This window comes from Ixodes scapularis, unplaced genomic scaffold (genome assembly GCF_016920785.2).
Source record: "Ixodes scapularis isolate PalLabHiFi unplaced genomic scaffold, ASM1692078v2 PGA_scaffold3__209_contigs__length_174095766, whole genome shotgun sequence".
Lineage (NCBI taxonomy): Eukaryota > Metazoa > Arthropoda > Arachnida > Ixodida > Ixodidae > Ixodes > Ixodes scapularis.
In genome coordinates, this window is record NW_024609868.1 from 126990126 (window position 1) to 127012797 (window position 22672).

Consider the following 22672-nt stretch of genomic DNA (forward strand, 5'->3'; position numbering starts at 1 on the left):
AAACAAACTTCGCCACCAAACCCGATTTAACGAAGCATTCCGGGAAAAAAGGTGCATTGAAAAAGAGGTTTTTCCAAATTTATGGCGTCTAGAATGTCTGGCAGTGTGCTGCCGGCGTAGGAGCAGTACAATTGACGCAGCGGATGCATTCTCGTTTTGGTTCTTACGAAACTACAAACCGAAACCACACGGAACTACAGACTGCGCATTTCTTTCAAGGCTTTGGATCAGTTCCACCAGATGGCAAAAGCGGCGGCTGGAACTTGATCTCGCGTGCGACAGATGGCAGCAGTGACAATCTTTAGCTCCCTCCGTGCCTCCACTGCTTTCGTCACGACCGGTTTCCACCCGATCGCCCGTGTCCTTCAGCTCTTCGCGCACGTTAGTTTTCATTCTTCTGCTTTGCTCTGCCCATTCTGCGTCGTCGAAGGATGGAGCTTCTGAAGAAGAAAAGGAAAGTACTGACCCCTGAAGAAAAGGCGAACATAATCAGTGCTGTTGTGAGCGGATGAAAAAAATATGACGTGGCCGCGGAACACTGCATCTCGGCGAGCATGCTTTCGTCCATCTTGAAGGCAAAGGACGCCATCATCCTTGTGACTTCCTCTGGGAACGCGTCCAAGAAAAAACACCTGAAGACGACCCCGCATGAGAAGCTGGAGGAAGCCGTCTTTATGTGGTTTAACAACATGCAAGCAAGAAACGTTCCACTCAGCAAGGAAGTGGTGCAGCAAAAAGTGCTTGGTTACGCGTGTTTGTTCGGCTTTGAAGAGTTCAAGGCAACTCCCGGCTGGCTCTCGAGCTTCAAAGAGCGCTACGGGATTGTTGGCAAAGTGTCGAGCGGGGAGCCATCCAGCGTGAACAAGCAAGGAGCCGACGAGTGGTTGTCGGAGAACGTGCCGGAGATCCTGGGGAGGTACGCCGTGCAAGACGTCTACAACACTGACGAGAGCGGTCTGTTTTATCAGATGCTGCCGGGCAACACGCTTGCTCGGAAGGGGAGCCTTGCCACGGCGGAAAGCAGAGTAAACAGCGACTTACGCTGTTGCTATGCGTCAACATGAATGGCAGCGATAAGCGCGATCTGCTCATCATTGGAAAGGCCCAGAATCCTCAGTGCTTCAAAGGAGTTAAAAAACTATTGGCGGAGTATATCTGTCGAATATAAAAGCCTGGATGAGCCGCGCGAACTTCTCGGAGCGGCTAAAAAGCTTCGACGACGACATGGGCGCCAAAGGAGGAATCTGTGTCTGCTGTTGGACAATTGCACGGCGCACCACATCCCGGAGCTTCACCTGAAGAATGTGCAGTCGTGGTTCTTTTCCCCAATGCGACTTCCGTTATTCGGCCCCTAGATCAGGGGATCATCAACAGTGTGAAATGCAATTATCAGTGATGTGATTGGCCTAAGACTTTTTGGAGCACCTTTTGGAGCAGCCAAAACAGTGTTTTGGAGCAGCAAATGTGGCTTTTGGAGCAGCCAAAGCAGTGTTTTGGAGCAGAAAAAGTGACTTTTGGAGCATATATCTTAAAAAAAAATAAAAATTTGTTTTAAAGGGACACTGACAGGGTAATTATGCTCGCCGAGGTTTTTAGTTGTACGTGACATATGAGAGCTCAACTACTCAGAACAGAATTTCCGGCTCGAAATTCGGTTTCTTTCCGCCCGAAAACCGCCGGTCAAGAACTGGCCGGTTCGAGTCTCGCTCACTCTCTTTTTCGCGGTCACGGGCCGTTTTCTAAGGTATCGATGCGACCACCAAATTTAATCAAAGTCGTGGGTCACTGAAGGCACACACTCAATATTAAAAATAGAAAAAAATATGAAACCCGTTTTTTGTGGCTTCTAAAAAGCTGTAAATACGTCGATTGAAGAAAAAACGTTCCACAGACAACCGGAAGCAATCTGTGCGTTCGTCGTTTTGCGTATCGTGGGACTCGCGGGGACGGCGATGGCAGCGGACGACGGGCGTGGGACCTCTATTTCAGAACTGTCGTTCGCGGTACCGGCGAATTCTGTCTGCCTTTAAAAGAGAAATTTGGGACTGATCAAAAGAATTGGTATTCATCCCGTACGACACGCCCGATCACCAAGCCGATTTGCACGAAGACGTCGCCGAGCCGTCGCTCCCTTCTCGTGGCTGAAGACATCGCTCGCGCAAACGTCAAGCACGACGTGTCTACTTCGAGTTGAATATGCACGCGTACGATTTCTTCACTAGGTGCGAATGTCCCCAAAGCGTGGTGCTTCCCGACTTCGACCCGGGAGTGCTTTTGCTAGAGAAAAATCGACAGCAAACTTTCCAACTTACTGTTTACCGGCTGAATTATTACTAAGGAAAGAGATACACCACGAAAGAGATGCTCCAGTAGCTCAGTGGGAACGACGTCCGGTTCAAACGCGGTTGGACCGGGTTCGATCTGCTGTGAAACTTTATTTTTATTTTCATACATTTTTCAATGTTTACATATCTTTTTTTTTTTTTTTACAATCATCACTGAAGAAACAAACAGAAAGATAACAAACAAATGTTGTGGACGATACTTCGCTGAATTAAATGGTATGGGATTTCCGTTTTGACACCTGCGAACTCAATGTAATCACTTTCCACAAAATGCAAGGAGCATATAAATCAGGTAGCGTCCGCTTTCCGAGGTGCCCGTATATGTTCTACAGGAATTGCAGCCAGCCATTGGTCCCGATCCCGTTGATCTTTCGGAAACTCTGTCGCACAATGCCACTTTTTTTCGGATGCAGGACATGTGAGCCAGCTCTTCACGCAACATCTTGGGTGTATTCTTTTCGGAGCCGATCATGGAAATTCACCACGGGCACTCACTACTCATCTCCAACTCCTCAATGTACAAAACAACTCATCTTGGAGTACAGAACAACGAGCGGAACAAACATAACTGCAAAAGAAACGCACGGCGAGCAGTTCCCGCACGCCGCATCGCACGCCGGATGACGTGTCGTCTGCTACCGGAGAGGAGAAAAAAGAAAAAAAGAAACGCACGGTCGGGTGTAACCACGTGACTTCCGCCACTCACTCTCTTCTCTCCACTTCTCCGACCTCCGTCGGGTTTCGGTTTCGGTTTCGAGCAGTTGCGTCTTTTGGCTTTATTAAAAAAATACGCTACTCTGTTGCAAAATATTAATTGGGTAGTCCTCCGACACCATAATGAAGCGCCTGGCAAAAAATAAAAAAAAATTTTTGGGGGGTGTCAGTGTCCCTTTAATTAAGTGCTGGACAAACGGAGGACACTTTGTATTGTGTTGTGATGTGACGTGTTGGGGCGGAACTCGCTGCTTGTGTTTTTGCTGCTGAGACATCCCACAAGTATACAGTGCTGTAGACGTTGCCGAGCAATTACGAAAAAAACAAAAAAACTTGCTATCGTTTTACTGGTTCCCGACGTGGGAGCTTTTTATAAAAAGTAAGCAAACGTAAAACAATGAATTGCAAGCGTCCAGGCTGGTGCCTCTCGTGCAATCATGTTCACATGCACGTGGGGGCAACTTCGGCAGGCTTGCAGTTACACGCGCTTCGTCGCACGAGCGGAGACAACGGCTGTTCGACCGAAACCGAAACCATGCCACTCTGCTCCGTCGGCAACTGTTTCCCAAAATTGTATGCAAAATGTAACTGTCCAGCATACGACAATAAACAGTCCAGCGGAGCGTGCTTGCCAGGCCGACAGGCGAGGTGCAGGCTAAACACACAGAAAAAAAGAACCTGAGCGTATGGATGCAAGACATAGAGAATCAGGGTTAAAAAGTTCTTGGAGCGCCTAGTGCAACGACTGAACTCCAGACAAACAAGCGCGGTGTGCAGGTTCAGCATGCAGGCATTGCCTTCTTTGCTTTAGCTCACTTCTCGTCATCAACTTTCTTTCGCGGCAGATTTTTCACGTACCGGAGTCCCTCTCGAAAGAAAGCCCACCGAGAGAAACCCGAGTAATCAAAACTTCGCCAAGCAGTCATTGAGTTAAAGAGGGATTTTTATAGCAGCGTATGATTTAAACAAGAGCAGGAATGTCGATGCGTTTCAGTTTAGAGAGCGCCATATCTGCAGCGACGTGGGAACGGCAACACACGACGTCGCGGGACCACGGCAACTGTGGTCGCGCGAGCGCTGCAGTTCACAAAGTAACTCTCGCCGCGCAAAAACGTGGTTTTGTTTCACAGCATGACGACGGCACGGCTGGCATTCGGCACACTAACGTCGGAGCGTCCGCACACGGCCGCGTCTATCGCTAAAAAAATTTAACAAAATAAAAAAATAAAAAGAAGACGCGAGTCAAGATTTCCGAGACGACAACAGCGCGAAACGCGAGACGGTGGGAAAAATCATGCAAGACCGCATAGACGATTGATGCAGGGTACTTTGTGTCGGGCGGCGCCTTGTGCCACCTAGCTCACGCATGCTCAATTACGGTTTTCAGTTTAGTTTCGTTCTTGAAAGGCGACCAAAATTGGTCCTTTGGCGCAGGCTTGGCGCAGATTAGTCATATTTTGGAGAAATGTAGCAGGATGTAGCAGGGTTAGCCCTTTGGCGCAGTTTGACGCAATTGGCGCAGGAATCACATCACTGAATTATAAGCGTAAGGTCATCGAGAAGCTCCAGCTGAACTTGGAAATCAAACGTGAGACCAAGATCGACGTGTACATGGTGATCGAGATGGTGGCTGCATCGTGGAGAGCAACCCGGTCCTCAACCGTTGTGAACTGTTTCCAGCATGCTGGTTTCCACACTTCTACTTCCGAGGCTGCGTTGGGCTCCACAAGCCCACAACACGAGCAGGAAGAGGCATCACCCAGTTGTTGGAAGAGCTTCGGCGGCGTGACCTTGTGGCCGCAGATCAGAAGTTCGATGACTTTGTGAACGCCGACGCAGACGCGAACACTGACACAACAGGAGTTCTCGACGACGAGGAGATAGTGCAGCTTGTTTCCGGCGCACAAGAGGAGTCTGAAGATGCGAACGATCCGGATGCTGTCGAAGCTCCCGTGCCCACACCAAGCCAGGTGATGGACGCCGTCGACCTTCTGAGGCGGTTTGCTGGGGCACACGAGGGTGCCGAGGACGCTTTGACTTCACTTGCCAGCTACGAAAAGTGTGTGCGCCCGCTGCTCATGAAGCGCGCGCAGGCAAAAATCGCGAGCTTTTTCACTAGGAAATAAATTTGTCGTTCTCTCCAGAGCTGCGAGCTTTTTTTTGCTTTTTTCGACACGCACACGCAGCTGTGCTCTCGCTCATTTGCGGAGTTCTTGTACGTGCATTTTTTCTTAAGTTTTGGCAGTTTCGGCTTGTGGACTGCGCGAATGTGATACCGCGGTAGTTCGTAGGATGCCGCTGCGCTAATACTTCAAATTTATCAAATCCTATGCCCGAAAAATGACTTTCCCGATTTTATGAAGTTCCCAATTTAATGAAATAATTCACGGGTCCCAGTGACTTCGTTAAATCGAGGTTCAACTGTATATGAATTCAAATAGAATAGAAAGTTTCCGAATAATTCGATTCGTGAATCGAATTCCTAGTATTCGGTCACTCAAATATTCAATATATTCGGCCAAAGACGAGCGGTCGGTGCGGAGCTGACGAAAGAGTCAGTTGTTCTCCCGATGTGCGCACCATGATGTTCGACAGAACATGCAAAAAACACATCTTGGACGTACCATTCCACAAAAATCTAAAGCACAGGTTAGAAAAAAAGAAAATAACGAACGCCACAAACTTTATAGCACGCAGATTTACTCATGATCATAACGCAATTTGCAATCTAACCTTAAACCACAACTGAAACACCCCATTTGTGCCGCTTCCAGGGGGGAATAGTTGGGAGGCTGGAATTCCGCGCCACGCCTCATTCTTTTCACGAATAAAGGCCCTCGTTTCAAATTGAAGCGCCAATGTAGAACACACTTGCCAAACTCGCAGAAATCGGCGACTGCACAATCACAAAAAGAAAACCACGTTAACCACGCCGATGAAACCAGCCGAGACAGCCGAGTTCGGAACTGCAACCGCAAATTCTGATTTGGAATGAAACGGAACAGGAAAATAGTGTGCCTAGATTTGAGAGGGTTTCCAACCGTTCGATAGCCGGGTTTACGAACTGCGAGAAGGTGACAAAAAGATGAAAGCGTCGATTGGGGCAGGCGTCGTCGCTCTTCCGTTTGCTCGCTTTCTTTCCACATGACTACACAACACATGCGCACTTACGGCCAATCTGCGCAGGACATAGAGGCGCAAGAGCCGTCTCCATGGTTTCAGTTTCGCTTGCTCCCTCTTTTAAATCTAGGCTCTCTAAAACAAGATAGATGGACGGAGGAATGGATGCATAGTGGTAGTTGGATGGTGACTTGTACCATCTAACCAAATATTTTGTCTTACTTTAGATTTTATCATTAAGCCTGTTTACTCAGATTTAACCGATATCTGTAAATTTATATATATACGTATATATGTATAAAAAAAAGTCCTGGGTGCACTTCATCGCCCTTAAAATTGAGACCAAACATCGCAAAATGCCCCTTTTCTGGGATATACAAATATAAAAAAAAGTGTGTTAGGCCGTGCTTTTAACCAGAAAAAAAGGCAGCACGCGTGGCTGTAACTTAAGGTTTTTCTGACGCTTAGGATAGATAGATTATGATTGTGCAATAAACTTGGATCCTTAGTGCCCAACGTCCATCAACAGCTGTTTTTTTTTTTTGTTTTTTTTTCTCACCAGAAATTTTATACATTTGAGCTTTTGTTCCGTAAGAGATGCATATTCTGCACCAGGTGCACTCTGCACATATATTAATCTCATTCGCAGCACACTTTGAAAAATTCCTACAAATAAAATCAATATTTGATTCAATATTTGGCTTTTTTTTCTTAATTCAATTCGGTATTCGATTCAACAACTACTATTCGGTATTCACACACCCCGAGTCAAAAGTATGCTAAGCCCAACGCAATTTTGTTGAGGATGAAAAAGTATAGACAAACGTGAAATTGAAGCAAAAAGCTTCATTGGCAAACTTGTACAAGAGACAAAAGAAAGAAAGAGCGTTGAGAATGGAAAAGCGAGCGTCGAGGTGCCGGCATGACAGCTGGTTAGAGCGAGATTGTCTCGGCAAGGCCATGCTGGCCTTCTTATCTATTACATTCAGTATCTCGAACATTCGGCCTAGAATGTTCAAGTGTCGAACATTTTGGGGTAAGAGTAAACACGAATATTGTAGAAGCGCAGAGTAGGATGAATCAGTCAAAGTAAGGTCCAGGCCAGACATCGAACCCAGGACGCCTACATGAGAGCCACATGCGTTCCCTCTCGGCCATGCACGCGGCATTATTGCCTATGCCCCTAGAAACATAAAATCTTTGTGTTCTTTTGCCAATATACAGTAGACTCCCATTAGTCCAAACTCTAGAAAGCCACAAATTGTGTTTGAATAATCAGAAATTAATTTAAATATGATGCAAGATAAAACTATGATTTGCCATATGAATGGCTACAAATACAAAGCAAGTATTTGATGATTTTCTCTCATAGGCCTACTGATCATATGCAGGTAGGCCACACATGAAACATTTGTGAAATGTATGACATAAGTTTATCTTTTAAAAATGTTGTTGATCATGGACCGCTTAGACAGCACATGACAACTAAAAACAAAAATAAGTTTGTTCATCAGTCCAAGAAGTTGTCTAATGTGGACTATTAAGTAGGGGACACACGAGCGGCGACAACGGGCACCACGCGGCAGTTTTCATAGCAACTTGCGCGGACTCTGCGACATGGACCTATGCCATTCTGCCACGTCACAAAAAAAAAACCAAGCGAGTTGCGAAAGGTAATTAAGCTCACCTCACATCCTTGTCTATCTGAAGGAGAACGTCATTGTCCTTGAAGAACACCTGCCACTTGGAGTTGGGGTTGCAGTTCAGGGGCTGCACGCAACACAAATCATGTCAAGAAAAAATGAAAGGCGTTTACAACTCCCTGTAATGTAGAATCAGAGTGCAGCTCTTGAGGAGGAGGAGGACGGGAGGGTACAAAGAGGAGGGTACGCCCCTCCCCCTCCTCCGTACCCTCTCCTCCTCCTTTGTCCTCCTCACGCCCCTCCATCCTCTCTCATTCTCCTCCTCTTCCTCCTCCTCCTTCCCTCGTGACGTCACTCCTAAAGGCCTCATGAAGGTCGTGACCTTTACGAGTAAAGATCACATAAGAGTCGTGACCTTCACGAGAGACCTTCGTGACATCACTCGTGACCCTAGTGAGCCTTGTGATGTCATATGTGACGTCATTATGGGAAATATCCCATAATTCAATGCGCGGTTACGCCGACAGCGACGCCGCTCAAGCCGGAAACGAGTGCCTAAGAGCTGCGCTCTAAAAGACCTAAGTTGAACGCAATCAACCTGGCACAAAAGTTGCATGCAATTTATGTACCCTGATATGGCTTAGTCCCATAACATGACTCGTGATCTTTTTTTGCCTACAAAACAGGTTAGCTTTTAGGTAACCCGAGCAATCTCCTGCAGTAACGCTTTCTCACAGAAGCATCCTTTCACAAGTGGTTGGCAATGCTCAAGCACCATCATCATCATCATCATCCTCACCATAATTATCATCCCGCCTTTATTTTCATGCCCATGAGCAACTAAAGGTCTGATGTGACATAACCTAATACTTACGTAAAGCATGCTAAACTAAGCAGCCTTTGTTGATGCACAAGCACTAGCAAAGGTCGCTGACAAGGCATTTTTGACATGCCTGCAAACAGTGCCATTGATCACTCTGAAAAGATGAGATCCCTACGAAGCTCAGTAAGCTATCTTGTCCATGAAAAATAGAGAGGGCAAGAGAAATGTAAAGGCATGCTAAAAATGCTCATGACCTGATCTTGTAAGACTGAATTGGTCTAGCTGCTCCCTGAATTTTGAGAAAAACAAATTCTAAGATATGTGGAGGAAGGAAAACAAATTTGAACAAATGTGGTGATGTGGCTGCAACCAGCTGCTGGTGATGTGTCTTGCTCTGGGCCGGTTAGGTCATGTTTGCATCTGACAGCACTCCTTGCCTACGTAACGCTTTCTAGAATATCATGCATCTCCATCTGCGCACTCTCCTCATATCATCAGTAGATGCGGCAGAGCGGGCTTTCATAGTATGGGCTACATGCCTTTCTGCGACACTGAGACACTCCCAAAATAAATATTACGATCACTACATTATTTAGACAAGATAAAAAGTTTCTGGGCTGTAAAAATATAGCTCACGTTCAAGCATGAAAACTGAAAGCACAACCATGAAGTGAAGAAAGAATGAGGGAATATAGAGAATAACAGGAGTACCACATGGGTACTTTTTGTATGCTGGTTCACCCCCATCTGCCCTTATGTCAATAGACAAAAACCATCCGTTCAGTTATATATAAAAAAACCTTTACTGTCCCATTAAAAATCCCTCATTATTTTACATAAATCTTTATCTTATGGTTCACAGAAAAATATTTGTCCAAAAACATGGCTCGCTTCAAACTAAACATTCTCCACTGTTTGCACATGCTGCATCAATGTGGAGATGCGACCCATGGAACAGATGCCAAGAAGAAGAGGTTTTCCGAGTGTGATGTGAAGGTGTGGCAGTTGGACCATTATCACCTAGAAGACAAGCCTTGCACCTTCCGTCCTTCCTCCAACTTCCCCCCCAAAAAACATCACCACTAGTAAATTCATGCAGCGCCGCCTCACTTCCGTCAGTATTGCCGTCAGCGTGTCTTTCAGCATTTCACAACAAGCGTGACGCTAATGCGCAGCAGCGCAAAGACGCAGTTTGAGCGTGTCTGTCACTTCGGGCAGATCGGGGATCCACTAATGACAACGTCATGCGCAGGTCTCGTTTTCTAGGCTGTAATGGTTCAACTCCCGTTCTAGAGAAGGCTCGACGCCCAAAGGGACTCACGTGGTCGTCGGGAAGGCCCTCCGGACTGCCGCAGTCGTGAGAAATCACCATGTCTTCCAGGAACTGGTTGTACAAGGCCCTGGGCGGAAAAGAGACACTTGCTGCAGCTAGCGCCACTTGATAAGCTACACCCCAGAGTTACAACACTTCAGCCATCTTGGAGCTTACAATCACTGTAGCCAGTTGTCCGAAGCTTCACCTGAAATCGCGGGGAATGGTTTTCAGTCCTACGGAGATGTCAACACAGTCTGCGACGGAGTGAAACGACGTTGCCCCGGCTTCTTGACACTTGTGTCAAAAGCTCGGGAAGTCACATTTACGAAACGTAAAGATTATCAATTGCACCCGCCTTGCACCAAGCACCAGAATGGTGGTGCCTGCAAGAAAACCGGGGAATGAAGTGCCAAGATTCTAAGCGTAGCTCATTTCATGGCTCTAGCTGCGGCCAGAGAAGTTCAATTAATCGACATCGGGGAACCGTGATGATGGTTTGTCTAAATTTTTGTGCGAGCGAAGTCAAAGCTACGGGCAGGAGCAAGCTGCCCCAAACAACGCTCACACCGCATGAGCACGTGTGCACAGTTTAAACGCTGAAAGCCCGGAGCTTGCCCTCGTAGCGTCTGCTATGTTTGCATTTAAAGTGAAGCATAGTAAAATAAGATCAAAATGTACAAATTTATGAAGCTACAGGGTAGGGTCTGGTGCTTTACAGCTCTGCCAACCCATGCCGAACTCTCATGCATAAAATGCACCGAAAGGTTAAGGCATTTAAATGACCCTTGCCAAGCTCTTGGAAACAGGTCTTTTTAATAAAGGAAAAGCAGGCCAGACGAGCGTTCCGACGTTCAATCTAGATTCCAGACTTGTAGTACTTGTATGAACTATAGCTACTGACCTCACCAGCTGGATGAGATAAGGTTGTTCCTTTTGGCTATGGGCATAGCCTCCTCTGTTTTGACTAAGCCTGTGTATTCAGTGCTGGAACAATAGCCCAACTGGCAGCCATAAAAGAGGAAGGAGAAAGATAGACCACGAGCGCAGTGCTACTGAAAACACAGAAGCGAACTGAAAAAGAATTCAGTAGAAATACTGCACATTCCTATAAGCAGCGCCTTCCTACAAGCAGCGCGCCATGTGTTCCTATTGCACACGGCTCTGTGGCAGTGACATACCACTCCCCCACTGTGCAGGCACGGCCCCGAACCTTGCCGGCTTCACAACGACTTCTATGACGAAGCATTGCGTTGCAGTGTTTTTTTTTGTTTTTTTTTGTGTTTTATTTCTGAAGCGCGTCAGCTTTGACCTTGAGCACACCCGCCGGCTTCCGTGACGAGGCATCTGCATTGCTGTGCTTTTCTTTGTGTTTTATTTTTAAGGCCCGTCCGCTTTGAGCTCGAGCAGCCGCGCTAGCTTCGGTGACAATGTGGTTGCTATGTTGCGCCGCAGCTAATTTAGGTGCCGTTTTTTATGGTTACGGGTTTTTAGGTGCCGTTTTTTGCGGTTACAGACGCCGCCGGCTCCTTTTCATGGGACAGTTAATGCTTTCGCATTAAAACGGAACCCTTCCCTCCCTTGCGGAGGGGATGTGAAGGGGGAACGGAACTGGTGGAGACGGGGGAGTGAAGCCGATAAGATGTGGTAATGGCACGAGAGTGCCTGGGGAAGGAGGCTAAGCCGTAGAAAAACTCAAACCCGCCACTGTGTGTTCTGTGGCACTCTCTGCCAGCTTTGCTTCGTCTCTCTCTCCCAGGTTTGCCGACCAGCTCTAGAGCTGAACTCACAGGCTTGGTCAGTGTACGAGAAGCTATGCTACACCTTTTGCAATAATGATTATAGGTAGTAGGCCTTTTTAAACTTCATGGGTTGCCAAGAGCACCCCAACTTGAGAACTCAACATCACAATAGCTCCACATGCTTAGCCAATGGCTAGAGGCCTCAGGTACAAAAATAAATAAAAACACTGAAAGAAACTAAAAGAAAAGATATTTATCATTAAAAATACCCTAATGTCATAAAGGGCCCGTTTAGTTTTAGAAAAATCAATGTGAATTACATATCATACAATTAAAAAAAGCAATAAAAAAAGCAAACAGGCATGTACAGTCTCCGGCGATATGAAAGACCCACTGGGAGCGCGTGGCCGAGGCGGTGGCTGGCGGGGGAGCTGCGAGCGCTCCGGGCAATTCCATTCTGCTTCGAGGGGAGGACGCTCACTCGTGGCTCAGCACAAACTGATAAGCGCACGCTTTAGCTGAGCCCCGAGTGAGCGTCCTCCCCTCGAAGCAGAATGGAATTGTCCGGAGCGCTCGCAGCGCCCCCGCCAGCCACCGCCTCGGCCACGCGCTCCCAGTGGGTCTTTCATATCGCCGGAGACTGTACCAGAAGAATTTTATTTTCCCATTCTCATCTGTCAATTTTCTGAAAAATTTAGGTTGTCTTTTACAAAGCAAATTTTAAGCTCCAGATAATAAAAAAAAACTTTCAGCCTCTCCACTCTAGTGAAGGAAAAAGCGAAGCTGTACTATGGTGGGAAGAACTCAAGGACAACGCCTAGAGGATGACGTCTAGGACGACCTCAAGGATGACTTCTAGGACGACGTCTAGGACGACCTCAGGGACGACGCCTAGGACGACCTCAGGGACGACGCCTAGGATGACCTCAAGGACGACGTTTAGAAAGACCTCAAGGACGACTTCTAGGACGACCTCAAGAACAATGTCTAGGAAGACCTCAAGGACGACTTCTAGGATGATCTCGAGGACGACCTCGAGGAGGACGTCTAGGACAACCTCAAGAATGACTTCTAGGAAGGCCTTGAGGAAAGCCTCCTGGACGACCTCAAGGACGACGTCTAGGAAAAACTCAAGGACGACGTCTAAAACTACCTCGAGGACGACTTCTAGGACGACGCCTAGAGAAATTAAACTTTTCCACTCTTGGAACAAAAACTATTTTGCAAAAAAATATTTACCAAGTTATGGGAACAAACCTCAAAGACAATACAACAAAATCTTTTTATGTGTGGCCTTCAGCTATCCCTTGTTACCAAATTACTCCTCTGCAGCTACACCCACAGCTCAAGTGTGCCGCAAGAAACATGTGAGCTACACAATTCTTTTTCTTTCATTTTTACACACATGTTGCTTAGTGTCATGGAAAGATGATATATCCACTAAGAAAAAGAACTAGCCACCTACACATACTCCTCCTATCCTTTCAAAGATGGCTGAAGTGACATAAAAGAAAAATGATGGCCATGGAAAGTTCAGTGCACTACTATGTACAGAGGCAAAGCACTTCTCACAGCTGAAAACTGGTGCATGCGTATCCATCAGAATTCCTTTTCCTTAACCTCACGAGACTATGTCAATAAAGCAGTTTTCATTCACAGGTATTGTTGATGCCGTTTCATTGATCTCAAATGCTTTACAACCCCTCTCGAAAATACTGGCTGTTAAACGCAAAACAAACAATTCATGCGAGCTTTTAAAGAGATACTGAACTGAAATGTGGAGCTCACAAAATAATGCTGGAGCGACAGGTGAGAAGCTGCAAAACCGAAAAACATTCCTCATACAGCAAAATCTCTAACAACATATTCAGTTTATTTGTTTAAAAAATGTTTTGGCACCTTTTCGAACAAACAATTGGTGTCTCCGTGGTCTGGCCAGAACATGGTTGACATTTAGACAATAAAATAGGCACTAGTGCTTCGTTGCAGTGTCCCTTTAAGATGGCTTGATAAATTTGAATAGTGAAGATGTGTTTGAAATTGAATCAAGTACCAAAGGCATTTTGAATCAGATTTCTAATTCAACTACACAAAATATACAACAGCCGGTGTATTTCTTAAAAACAAAATGCATTAGTGTTTCCTTCAAAGCCAGAAATTGTTTTGTCAGAAGCAAGTGTATCAATAGCGTCATGAGTAGCCACATGGGTAGTATCTTGTTACCTTCATGAGCCAAACTGGGACGAGAGGGAAGAATATGTCTCTTTAGGCCTGTCCTTCTGACTTTGTTCTTCTGGGCTAAATGTATTCCTATTAATATTATTATTATTAGCCTCCGAAAAAAATAGATTATTGACAGATTACCAACCTATACTGTCGACGACTTGATCATTTTACAAATTTGGTGCCTATTTGGTGATATTGCCTAAAATTGATCACGTGAACATACCACCTCACGGTAACGAATACGTAAAATATCAGTCGGAGTCGGGAATATATGTGCATGTGAAATAGTCCCAAAACCCACATTTTGCAAAATTTGTGAAATATCGAGCCTGCAAAAATAAAATGTTTACAGTAGGTGGTACTTGGAGCAGCCAGAGTTCAGCCAATCCACAAGGCTCAGCAAACAAACCAACCTCTGCTTCTTGAGGACTTGCGGCCAGTCCAGGGTGTTGGCTGGCAGGTAGCCCAGTAGCAGCTAAAACAAGAGTACCCAGGGTCAGAGCTCAGGGTGGACCAAACACCCAGGGTCAACATATGTTCACAAAACAGCAAAAATCCTAAACTTCCGCTCCCTGCCTGCAGTGAAAGCGTCGGATCAGCGTCGAGATCAACCAACTGTATGAAGCTTTACAGCACGAAGCTGAGCACGCTCGCAAGCACGGTGGCAAGAATCTGTCACAAAATTTAAAAAGATCTAAATAAAATAGATAAGATAACATAGAGAAAATTAAGTGGAGTGCTTCAGAGTATTAACAAATGAACTACAGTGAGCAACAGGTTAAAAGACCACCCACAAGCCTGTGTTTGCTTAGAACTGATCTCTTGCAATCTCTTACGACGAAAAAATGCACTGTCGCCCAGGTGCCATTTGAGAGGTGACCCTGGAAATGCATTTTACTAGAGCAAATGTTTTGGTTTATGCAAGATCAAATGTGTGTACTATTAATTGAGAAATGGCCATCAATAACATTGTAGAAATGTTTTGAAGCCAAAAAAAAAAAAAGAAGAATGAGCAAAAAAAAAAAGGCAATTATATGAAACTTGAAAGTGTTTCACGACAGGCTTAGGCAGTATCGCAAAACAAATGCATGGCGATAGTATTTTAGAGATACATTATGTATTTATATTTCTGTATCACAATAGTACAATTTTTCAACAGTATTTTGTATTTCTGCTTCGAAATACATTTTTGGGTGTATTCCTGGTATCATGATACTATCAGGGCTGATGTATTTTGTTACAATTTTAAAAGAGTTGTTGACCTCCATGCAGGAGCTCAAGACTAAGTTTTGTCAGGGACGTTTTGTGTCTCTGACCACGCATAACTTTCTTCTTTATTGTGCAAAAGTTAACGAATGTCTTCCCACACTTTAGGTGGTAGACTATTCCAGTCGATTTTAAAAGTTAAAGGCTCTGTCGGCACGCCAGACTAACATAAAAAATTGTAGAGCCATTCCACTCTGTGAAGGTGGTTACCCAGCGAAGCTGTAACGACACCTACAACGATTTACCCAATGCTACATGGCGCACACTTTCTATTTACTTTGTAACGACATTAACAACTGCTTTATGATCAGAGTGATACACCCTAAGATTTTCAGTTCTCACTCTAGAGTGATTCTTAGCTAAAGTTAAATCAATGCATGATGCATGAATGGTAGTAGGTTGAGTTACATTGCTGAAGCATATGAGTGAAAACTTTCCCATGACAAATTGGTTTCAAAATGTCAACATTAAGGTACCCGACAATTATTACTGGCGTGGCTCGATCCATTGACAGTGAGGAGAAGTGCGTTTGCATGAAGCACTATGTCACATTTGGGTGTATTCGGTTAGATGTAGACTATGAAAATTATGATTCCATCGCTAGTTTTGATGGAACACACATCCCCGCAGTCGGCTTGGTCATATTGGGGTTCATACGGCTGGACACAAGCTTCATCCCTTGCGTAGGTTGCAACGCCTGCCACACGGTTGTCGTCTCGCTTCGCCCACGCTATTCCAGTGTATCCAGTTACTTGGCATAACGAGTCACACGATTGAAACCGTGATCTATACCGGGAAACGCATGCTCATGTGCCGCATTGTTCACAGGTGCCTTATCATCCATCATGTGGTTTTGATGCTTGTTTTGCCATTTTTTTTTTTTCCTTTATTGATATGAATACTGCACTCTATGCTGTATGGCCTTGGAGTTTTTTGTTGACAACGACACAAAAGAAACCATGGCGGGGAAGAGGTATATAGATTAGCCGTAAAAGATACATGTTCCATGAACTTCCTTCCACGGTGACGTTTTAAGGTCACAGTAGCAAAATAATTTGTTAGCCTAGTTGGTTAAACATCACGAAAATAGAAAACGCAAAAGACAAGGACAAGTAGAAGACTACACAGAACAAGCACTTCCACTTGCCCTTGTCATTAGAGCTTTCTATTTTCATGATTTTAAGGTCACCACTAAAAGAAGCGTCCAGATTGGACATAATCATAGCAACTTCTCAAGGATATCTGGGAAGACACAAAACTGATTTAGATATCCTGGGATTGTCTAAGATAAAAGAAGCCGAAATAAAACGGCGCTTGAGCCACGGTGAAAAAAATTGCTTGCTTTCCTTACTACTCCCCAAAATACAAGATGTTTATTCTACAGTAAATTTGATTCCAGCTTAATTCAGGCTCCAACATGCAGTGAGAACTCGCTTGCTGGTTTAAAAACAAAACCTTGTATTCGAAAATAATGTTTCATAAAACTAAATTCCAGTGCCTGTATTTCAGCCCCACCACAATGTATTCCTGTAGTATTTACATTTCCAAATACTTTTCTATGTTTCAAAAGCATTTCTGATATGTATTGCAACATATTTTTATAAATGTATTTTAGTATCAGTATTTTAGCTGTTTTTGCCATGGATCCCAGTATTTGTATTTACAAATACTTTCGTGAGTATTTCTGCCCAACCATGCTCATCGGTTACTCTATAGATAGCGCCCAGTGTGTTCGTTCGTCGTAACAGATTCCGAGAGGTTTTAAGGCACTTGGTCTTAAGCGGTCGCAAGTGTGTGAACCAGCCTTCGATGGTGCAGGTCAAGCTCCTCCCACAAAGCCTTTCACTCTCTCCACTTTAGCCCAGCGAACACGGGAGAGAAGGCAAACTTCTCCTCGCTTCCTCTCCACCATTTGCTCTGCTAAAGTGGAGAGAGTGAAGGGCTTTGCGGGAGGAGATCGTCCTGCACTCTTCGCCCGTCACCAACCATAGAGCACAACCTCATTCTGTTTTTCGGCAATAGACGACACAATGCACGAGTCAAGAAAATGCGATGACGTATCACGCTCTCGGCGGGTCAACGAATAAAACTGAGAGTGACTCCTGTGCAGCAACTCGTTCCATGCGCAGGGGAGCCAAACACTCACCCGCCAGCAGATGGGGCGAAAGCCGCTGTCGTCCGGAATGCCTGAAACAGACAGGGCGGGCTTAAAGGGGCATTAAAGCAGTTTTGACACTGGAGGCGTTACGTGGCTCTGACGGTCGGTGACGGGTTAAGAGCCTTGCAGATGACCTGCTTCGAGTGCAAGCTTTCTGCTTTTGACAACACTTCGTCACACGCCCCGCCAACGCCTGGCAGAAGGTGACGAGCACGTTGGGTTCTTCAAGGGGTATTCAAGTGGATTCTGGGATTGTCTATGTATGGTGATAACTCAATCTAGGGGCTCTAAGCATCTTAAGAAACCCGAAATTACACTCGTGGGTGGCCAATTTCTCTGTTAAAATCTAATGAAACATCCTGACCATGCCCGGCCCCTCCCCTTTCTGCGCCCCGGAGCAGACACCAGGAAGCACCGTCAGATGGCGTTTTCAAACAGTGACTGCTGTATTACGTTTCCTACCATCTGAAGATTTGACTTTTTTTTTTTCAAAATGTAATGCACAACGCGTCTAAAACAAGCAATAATAGTAAGGTTTAAAATTTCCATGCAATTAACTATTTTTATTGGTCAAATTTTATGGAGGTGGTGGGGACCCTAAGATGGCCCCCCAAGAGAAAATAGAGGCCCTGTATTTCTATTGCTGCGAGTTTACTAGAACTTCTCGCCATCTAGAACTGGTCAGTTTTATTGACTAAAGCCCAACAAACGATAGGCCATTGAAAACAAGCTTCTACAAAAGGCCCTTGAGTGCCACTTTGACTTGTCAGCGACAATAGCAGTTTGCAGTTATGCACTTCTACAATGGAAGAGCGTTACAGGAGGGCTGGCAGTGCACTTGCTGATGGAACTCAAGTCCCAGCTGCATGCCCATGCAACACGTAACCGCGACCCCGTACTGACGCCCTGCAGGATATGTAGAAGATCTAGCAGCACAGCCTTCTCGTCTAGGAGGCGTCAAGCGAGCAAGCTCGCACATACGGTGCGAGGGTGTGCAGGAGGCAAGGCAGAAGAGAAGGAGCGTGCGATTCGAATAAAAGTGGGAAGGCGTAGAACGGCGGGATCAAAGCTGGAGTAGGCAGCTGCAAGAGTCGTGAAATTCGCGCCACCCTGGAGCGCTAACTTTGGCGGGGTTTCTTTCCAGAGACGCCACACACGATGACGTTTGTGCCGTCAAGGCACAAAATGCATCTCAAGTCCGTCTGTGCAACATCACTACAAAGCCGGACACAGTACAATCTACAAAAGAGTAAATTACTTTTGTTTCGGGTGGAAGTCAATTTACTCTTTCGTATATCTTCTCCACCTTCGAAAGTTCCCCCAAATTGTTCTATCTTAGTACAACCTTTGTTTCAAATGCGATAGAATTTCTGAGCGAACCCTACGCACATTCGCATTTGAATTTCAGTTTGTACAAATGAGGCAGGCAGCAGTCATCTGCTATATATCTATTGTAAAACCATAGAGAGTCCGCCCATTCTATAAGCGGACACCCGTCAGTTTTGCAACATTCAAAAAGATACATAAAGGACATATCTCTACATATTGTTGACCTAAGGAGTGCCCATCTACCAGTTTTACACGATTATATCAAAATTTTGAGTGGGCGCTTGCTTGGGATTTTATGGCACTTCGATTGTGCATATAGGGGGCAATGCATCCATGGATGTAATATGAAATATTAGCTTTTGTATGGCCAATATAGTTTACCAAGGGTCTTATTATGACTGTGGACTCGTCAAGCTGCAATGCTGTAGCTTTTTTCCACAGCTCCTTCATCTTCTTTGTACAAGGTGAAAAATAAACTGATTTGATTTGATTTGATTTATATTTACATTAATTCACCACTCACCTTGGAAGCATAGTCTACGCAGTAGCTGCAGGTCAATATTTTCGGACTCCAAGACTTCATGAAGCCCCTGCACCCTGCGAGAGACACAGTAAACTGAGCACCTGCTCTAAAAATAGACCAATAGGAAAGAAATCGTAAAATTTTGTTTTCGTAGATTCACGTGACCATATTTACATGGTCACCCCAAGTATCCTTGGGAAATGAGTCCTATTTGTCCTAAAATGTAGATCTTGAATTTTAGTAAAAGAAGTCTGCTAATGTTTTCTCGTTTTGTTTTGTGAAAATGAATTTTTTACACTTAGCTATTTTACTTCTCTTGAGAACAAGCAATCTTCATAGCTGTTTCCTTTTTCTGGTGGGTGTTTCAGCAAGGTATCCAATGAAAGCCATAAAAACTTCACATATGGCATTAGTATTATTATTGTTCAATTACTTAAATATTTAATTACAACATTACCCTTGGTTTCTCAGTTAAAGTAAATTATTGCATTTCATAGAAATTCTAGTTTACAGATTTATTTATTTCCGGGTCTTATATTTTTATATATTCATTAGAACCATTGCACTTGCAATGGTTTTAATCTTGGAAGTGAAACTTTGAATATCAGCAAGACCAAACCAGTTACATATTAAAATGAAGTTAGCATCTGTACTCAAATTATAGAGGTACTTTCCTAATGACCGTTTGCGGAAACACGGAAACATATAGCATCGTGTGATATCTGATAATGAATGACGTAGTTGAGAACTGCGCCATTCAGGTGCTCCAATAGGATTCAATGCCATGTGCTCCTCTGTTCCTGCTAACTGTTAATAAGATAGTACATACGCTACGAAAATTTCACTGTGAGCCACAAACTCAAAAAAGCTCTAGAAAGTGTTTCTCTTCCACAGTCCCCTCAGCACTGCACCAATGCAACAACCTCTAACCCCTACTCTAAGGGTTCTCCAAATGTTGGCTTCTACGCCCTGTTTCACACAGCATGGGGAGATATGCCCTTGTCACAAATGTATTGTTCGTGGCAAAAATAAGCTGATTTGATTTTGTTTGATTTGAGATATGCATTTATAAGTAAACTTAAAACCAGCCACCTCCCCCAATTTGTATTGTTTTATTGTAAGCGCTCGGCCACAACTCATTAAAAGTTGTGAGCTCACCCTTCAACGAGCGATATATGACTGGAGTGAATTTAGTGAGCTGAAAAGTTCATTTTCAGGATTTTCGGGGTATAGATCAATAAGGCAAATATAACCAAAGCATCCAAAGCAGTCTACAATAACAAGGAACATTGATCAGCCCCATTTTAAACCATGATGTGGCACGTAGAAAAACAATGCACTAGTATACATGTAAACACAGATGATGAACCCACCAATATAATGTGGTACTGGAACACAGGTGGCTCTTCGGAAAGCATTCACAAAACAGCGCAAAAGGCGAGGGAAAAGCATAAGAAACAAACATATGAGGAACTGACTTGCAACAAAAACACGAACCTGAAAAACTGCAACCAATTCACTGCACCAATGTTATCGACCATTTGCTTGACACTGACCAGGAAACACTAGCTTGCATTCATACATGCAGCTGATGCAGAATTGATGCACGTGCTCTCATGCTCTGTAAAATGTAAAAAGCTTCCAAAATTTCCTTCTTCCTCTGGCTCCCATGCCACATCATAATCTCAGAGTCAGCTAAACGTGGGTTACACTTATTTCAGTTGAAATAAATCGCCAAATGTCCTGAAGTGCTTCTTGCAGAGTGTCTAGCAAATCATTATTTTGATATTCCCTGACTTTTCCAGGTTTTCCCTGACAGTTTCAGGTGAAATTCCCTGACCACTGTAGAGGCAGCTAAGTATATAAGACCATTACAACACGAGGCATTGAGCAGTGAGCACTGTGATCATCATTTTGCAAGGGCTTAATCCAACTTGTATATTCCGAAATATTCGGGTTTGTTCAGTACGGATTAAACAAGCACTTTCTTGCCACCGACATCGTCAGTGAAGAGGCCTCTTCCGAAAACACGATGAGAACACGACGCTCAACCACACACGTCAATAACCAAATGGCAGCATGGCCGCCAGGCACACTTTCGGCTTAAGGCTTGGATTGTTTTGGGGTCTGCGGCTTTCCCATTTGCAACTAAATCTAGTAGCTCTAACTGGATCTAGCCTAGCGTCGTGCCCTCAATCCAATTCAAACCAATCCAAGGCTTGGACTGGATTTGTCGCCTCATCCCTTTGCATTGGGCAGCACACTCTACATCGGGTGAGCAGAGCCCGTACAACGCTCTAAGCAGAATTTATTGCCTATTCTTTCGTCCCCAAGCCCCCAAGTCTTTGCTCAGGGCACTCAATGGCGTATGCGGCCCATTTTCCCTGACAGGGCTTTCTTTTTGACAATATCTCTGACAATTCCCAGATTTTGTCCCGGTAATTAAAATTTCCCTGACAATTCCCGGTTTTCCCGGTCGCTAGACACCCTGTTCTTGAGTTACAAAGTCTGATGCAAATTGTGATTTATCTGAGAGATGTTAAAGCAGCTTTTGAAGCAGCGACAAGTACTTTTAGAGCATAAGCCCATAATTTATTTGCGAGTATCAGGCTAAGATTTATGTGTTTACTGTAAAATACCACGAAAGTGCTTACTTCGCTCAAGTGACCACTATTAACAGTTCCTAAACTTGGGAATGCTGCAAATTATATGTTAACGGACAAGTGCCCATGTCTAGATTAACCCCGTTTTCAGTGAAAGTGGGCTGGGCACTCCCTCATTATGGCACGGTATATTCATTGGGGCTCCCTGTTAATGAGCAAGCTTTTGATGGCACTAAGAGCATGGCAAGTTTGATTCCCTCACTAGCAGTTTAATAGCACATAGAAGTACAAGGCACAGTAAAACAAGATGCTCATTGATGAAGGGAAGTACAAACTGCTCTGCATGATTATTTTACGTAAGAAATCAAATGTAAACAAAATAGTATAGTCCACTGAAATAATGCCGGAATATAATAATTCCTTGCAGCCCAATTCATGTTTTCTTCAAGTTTCAGAAATTGTAATACTTTCGCCATTTGATTAAGAATGTCAATGACATTTTGTAAGCAGAACTTCATAACAACAAAAATCAGCATGCAAAACAATATGTACAAAAAAAAAAGAAAAAAATCTTGCCGAACCTGTCTAGGTTATTTCCAGGCTTGCATTTACTGCTCCAGCAGATTTCGTTTTAATTTTCTGTATTCACTGTGTCATCATGTGGATGAAACCTATATAAAGTTAATACCTAAACAAAAATTGACAAAAAAAAAAAAAGCAGAACAGTTTATAAGAGTACTTTTGCAATACCGTATTTTCCGGGCTATAGTCTGCGGACTATACATGTCTAAAAGTTGAAATTTCTAGCTGTGCGGACTATCTACGCGTGCGGACTATACAGGAATTATGTTTTTCAAGATTGTTTATT

General features: G+C 44.4%; 1 protein-coding gene across 1 annotated transcript in view; it reads right to left on the reverse strand.

The window, feature by feature from the left end:
• LOC8034525 (TBC1 domain family member 13) overlaps positions 1-22672 on the reverse strand; it is a 46700-nt gene that overhangs the window by 22154 nt on the left and 1874 nt on the right. The window contains exons 2-6 of the mRNA XM_029980447.4: positions 19202-19275; positions 17338-17378; positions 14339-14400; positions 9967-10045; positions 7867-7949 (exon numbers count right to left, since the gene is read on the reverse strand). Of these exons, the coding sequence (XP_029836307.3) occupies positions 7867-7949; positions 9967-10045; positions 14339-14400; positions 17338-17378; positions 19202-19275 (339 nt within the window). The remainder of the gene's footprint in view (positions 1-7866; positions 7950-9966; positions 10046-14338; positions 14401-17337; positions 17379-19201; positions 19276-22672) is intronic.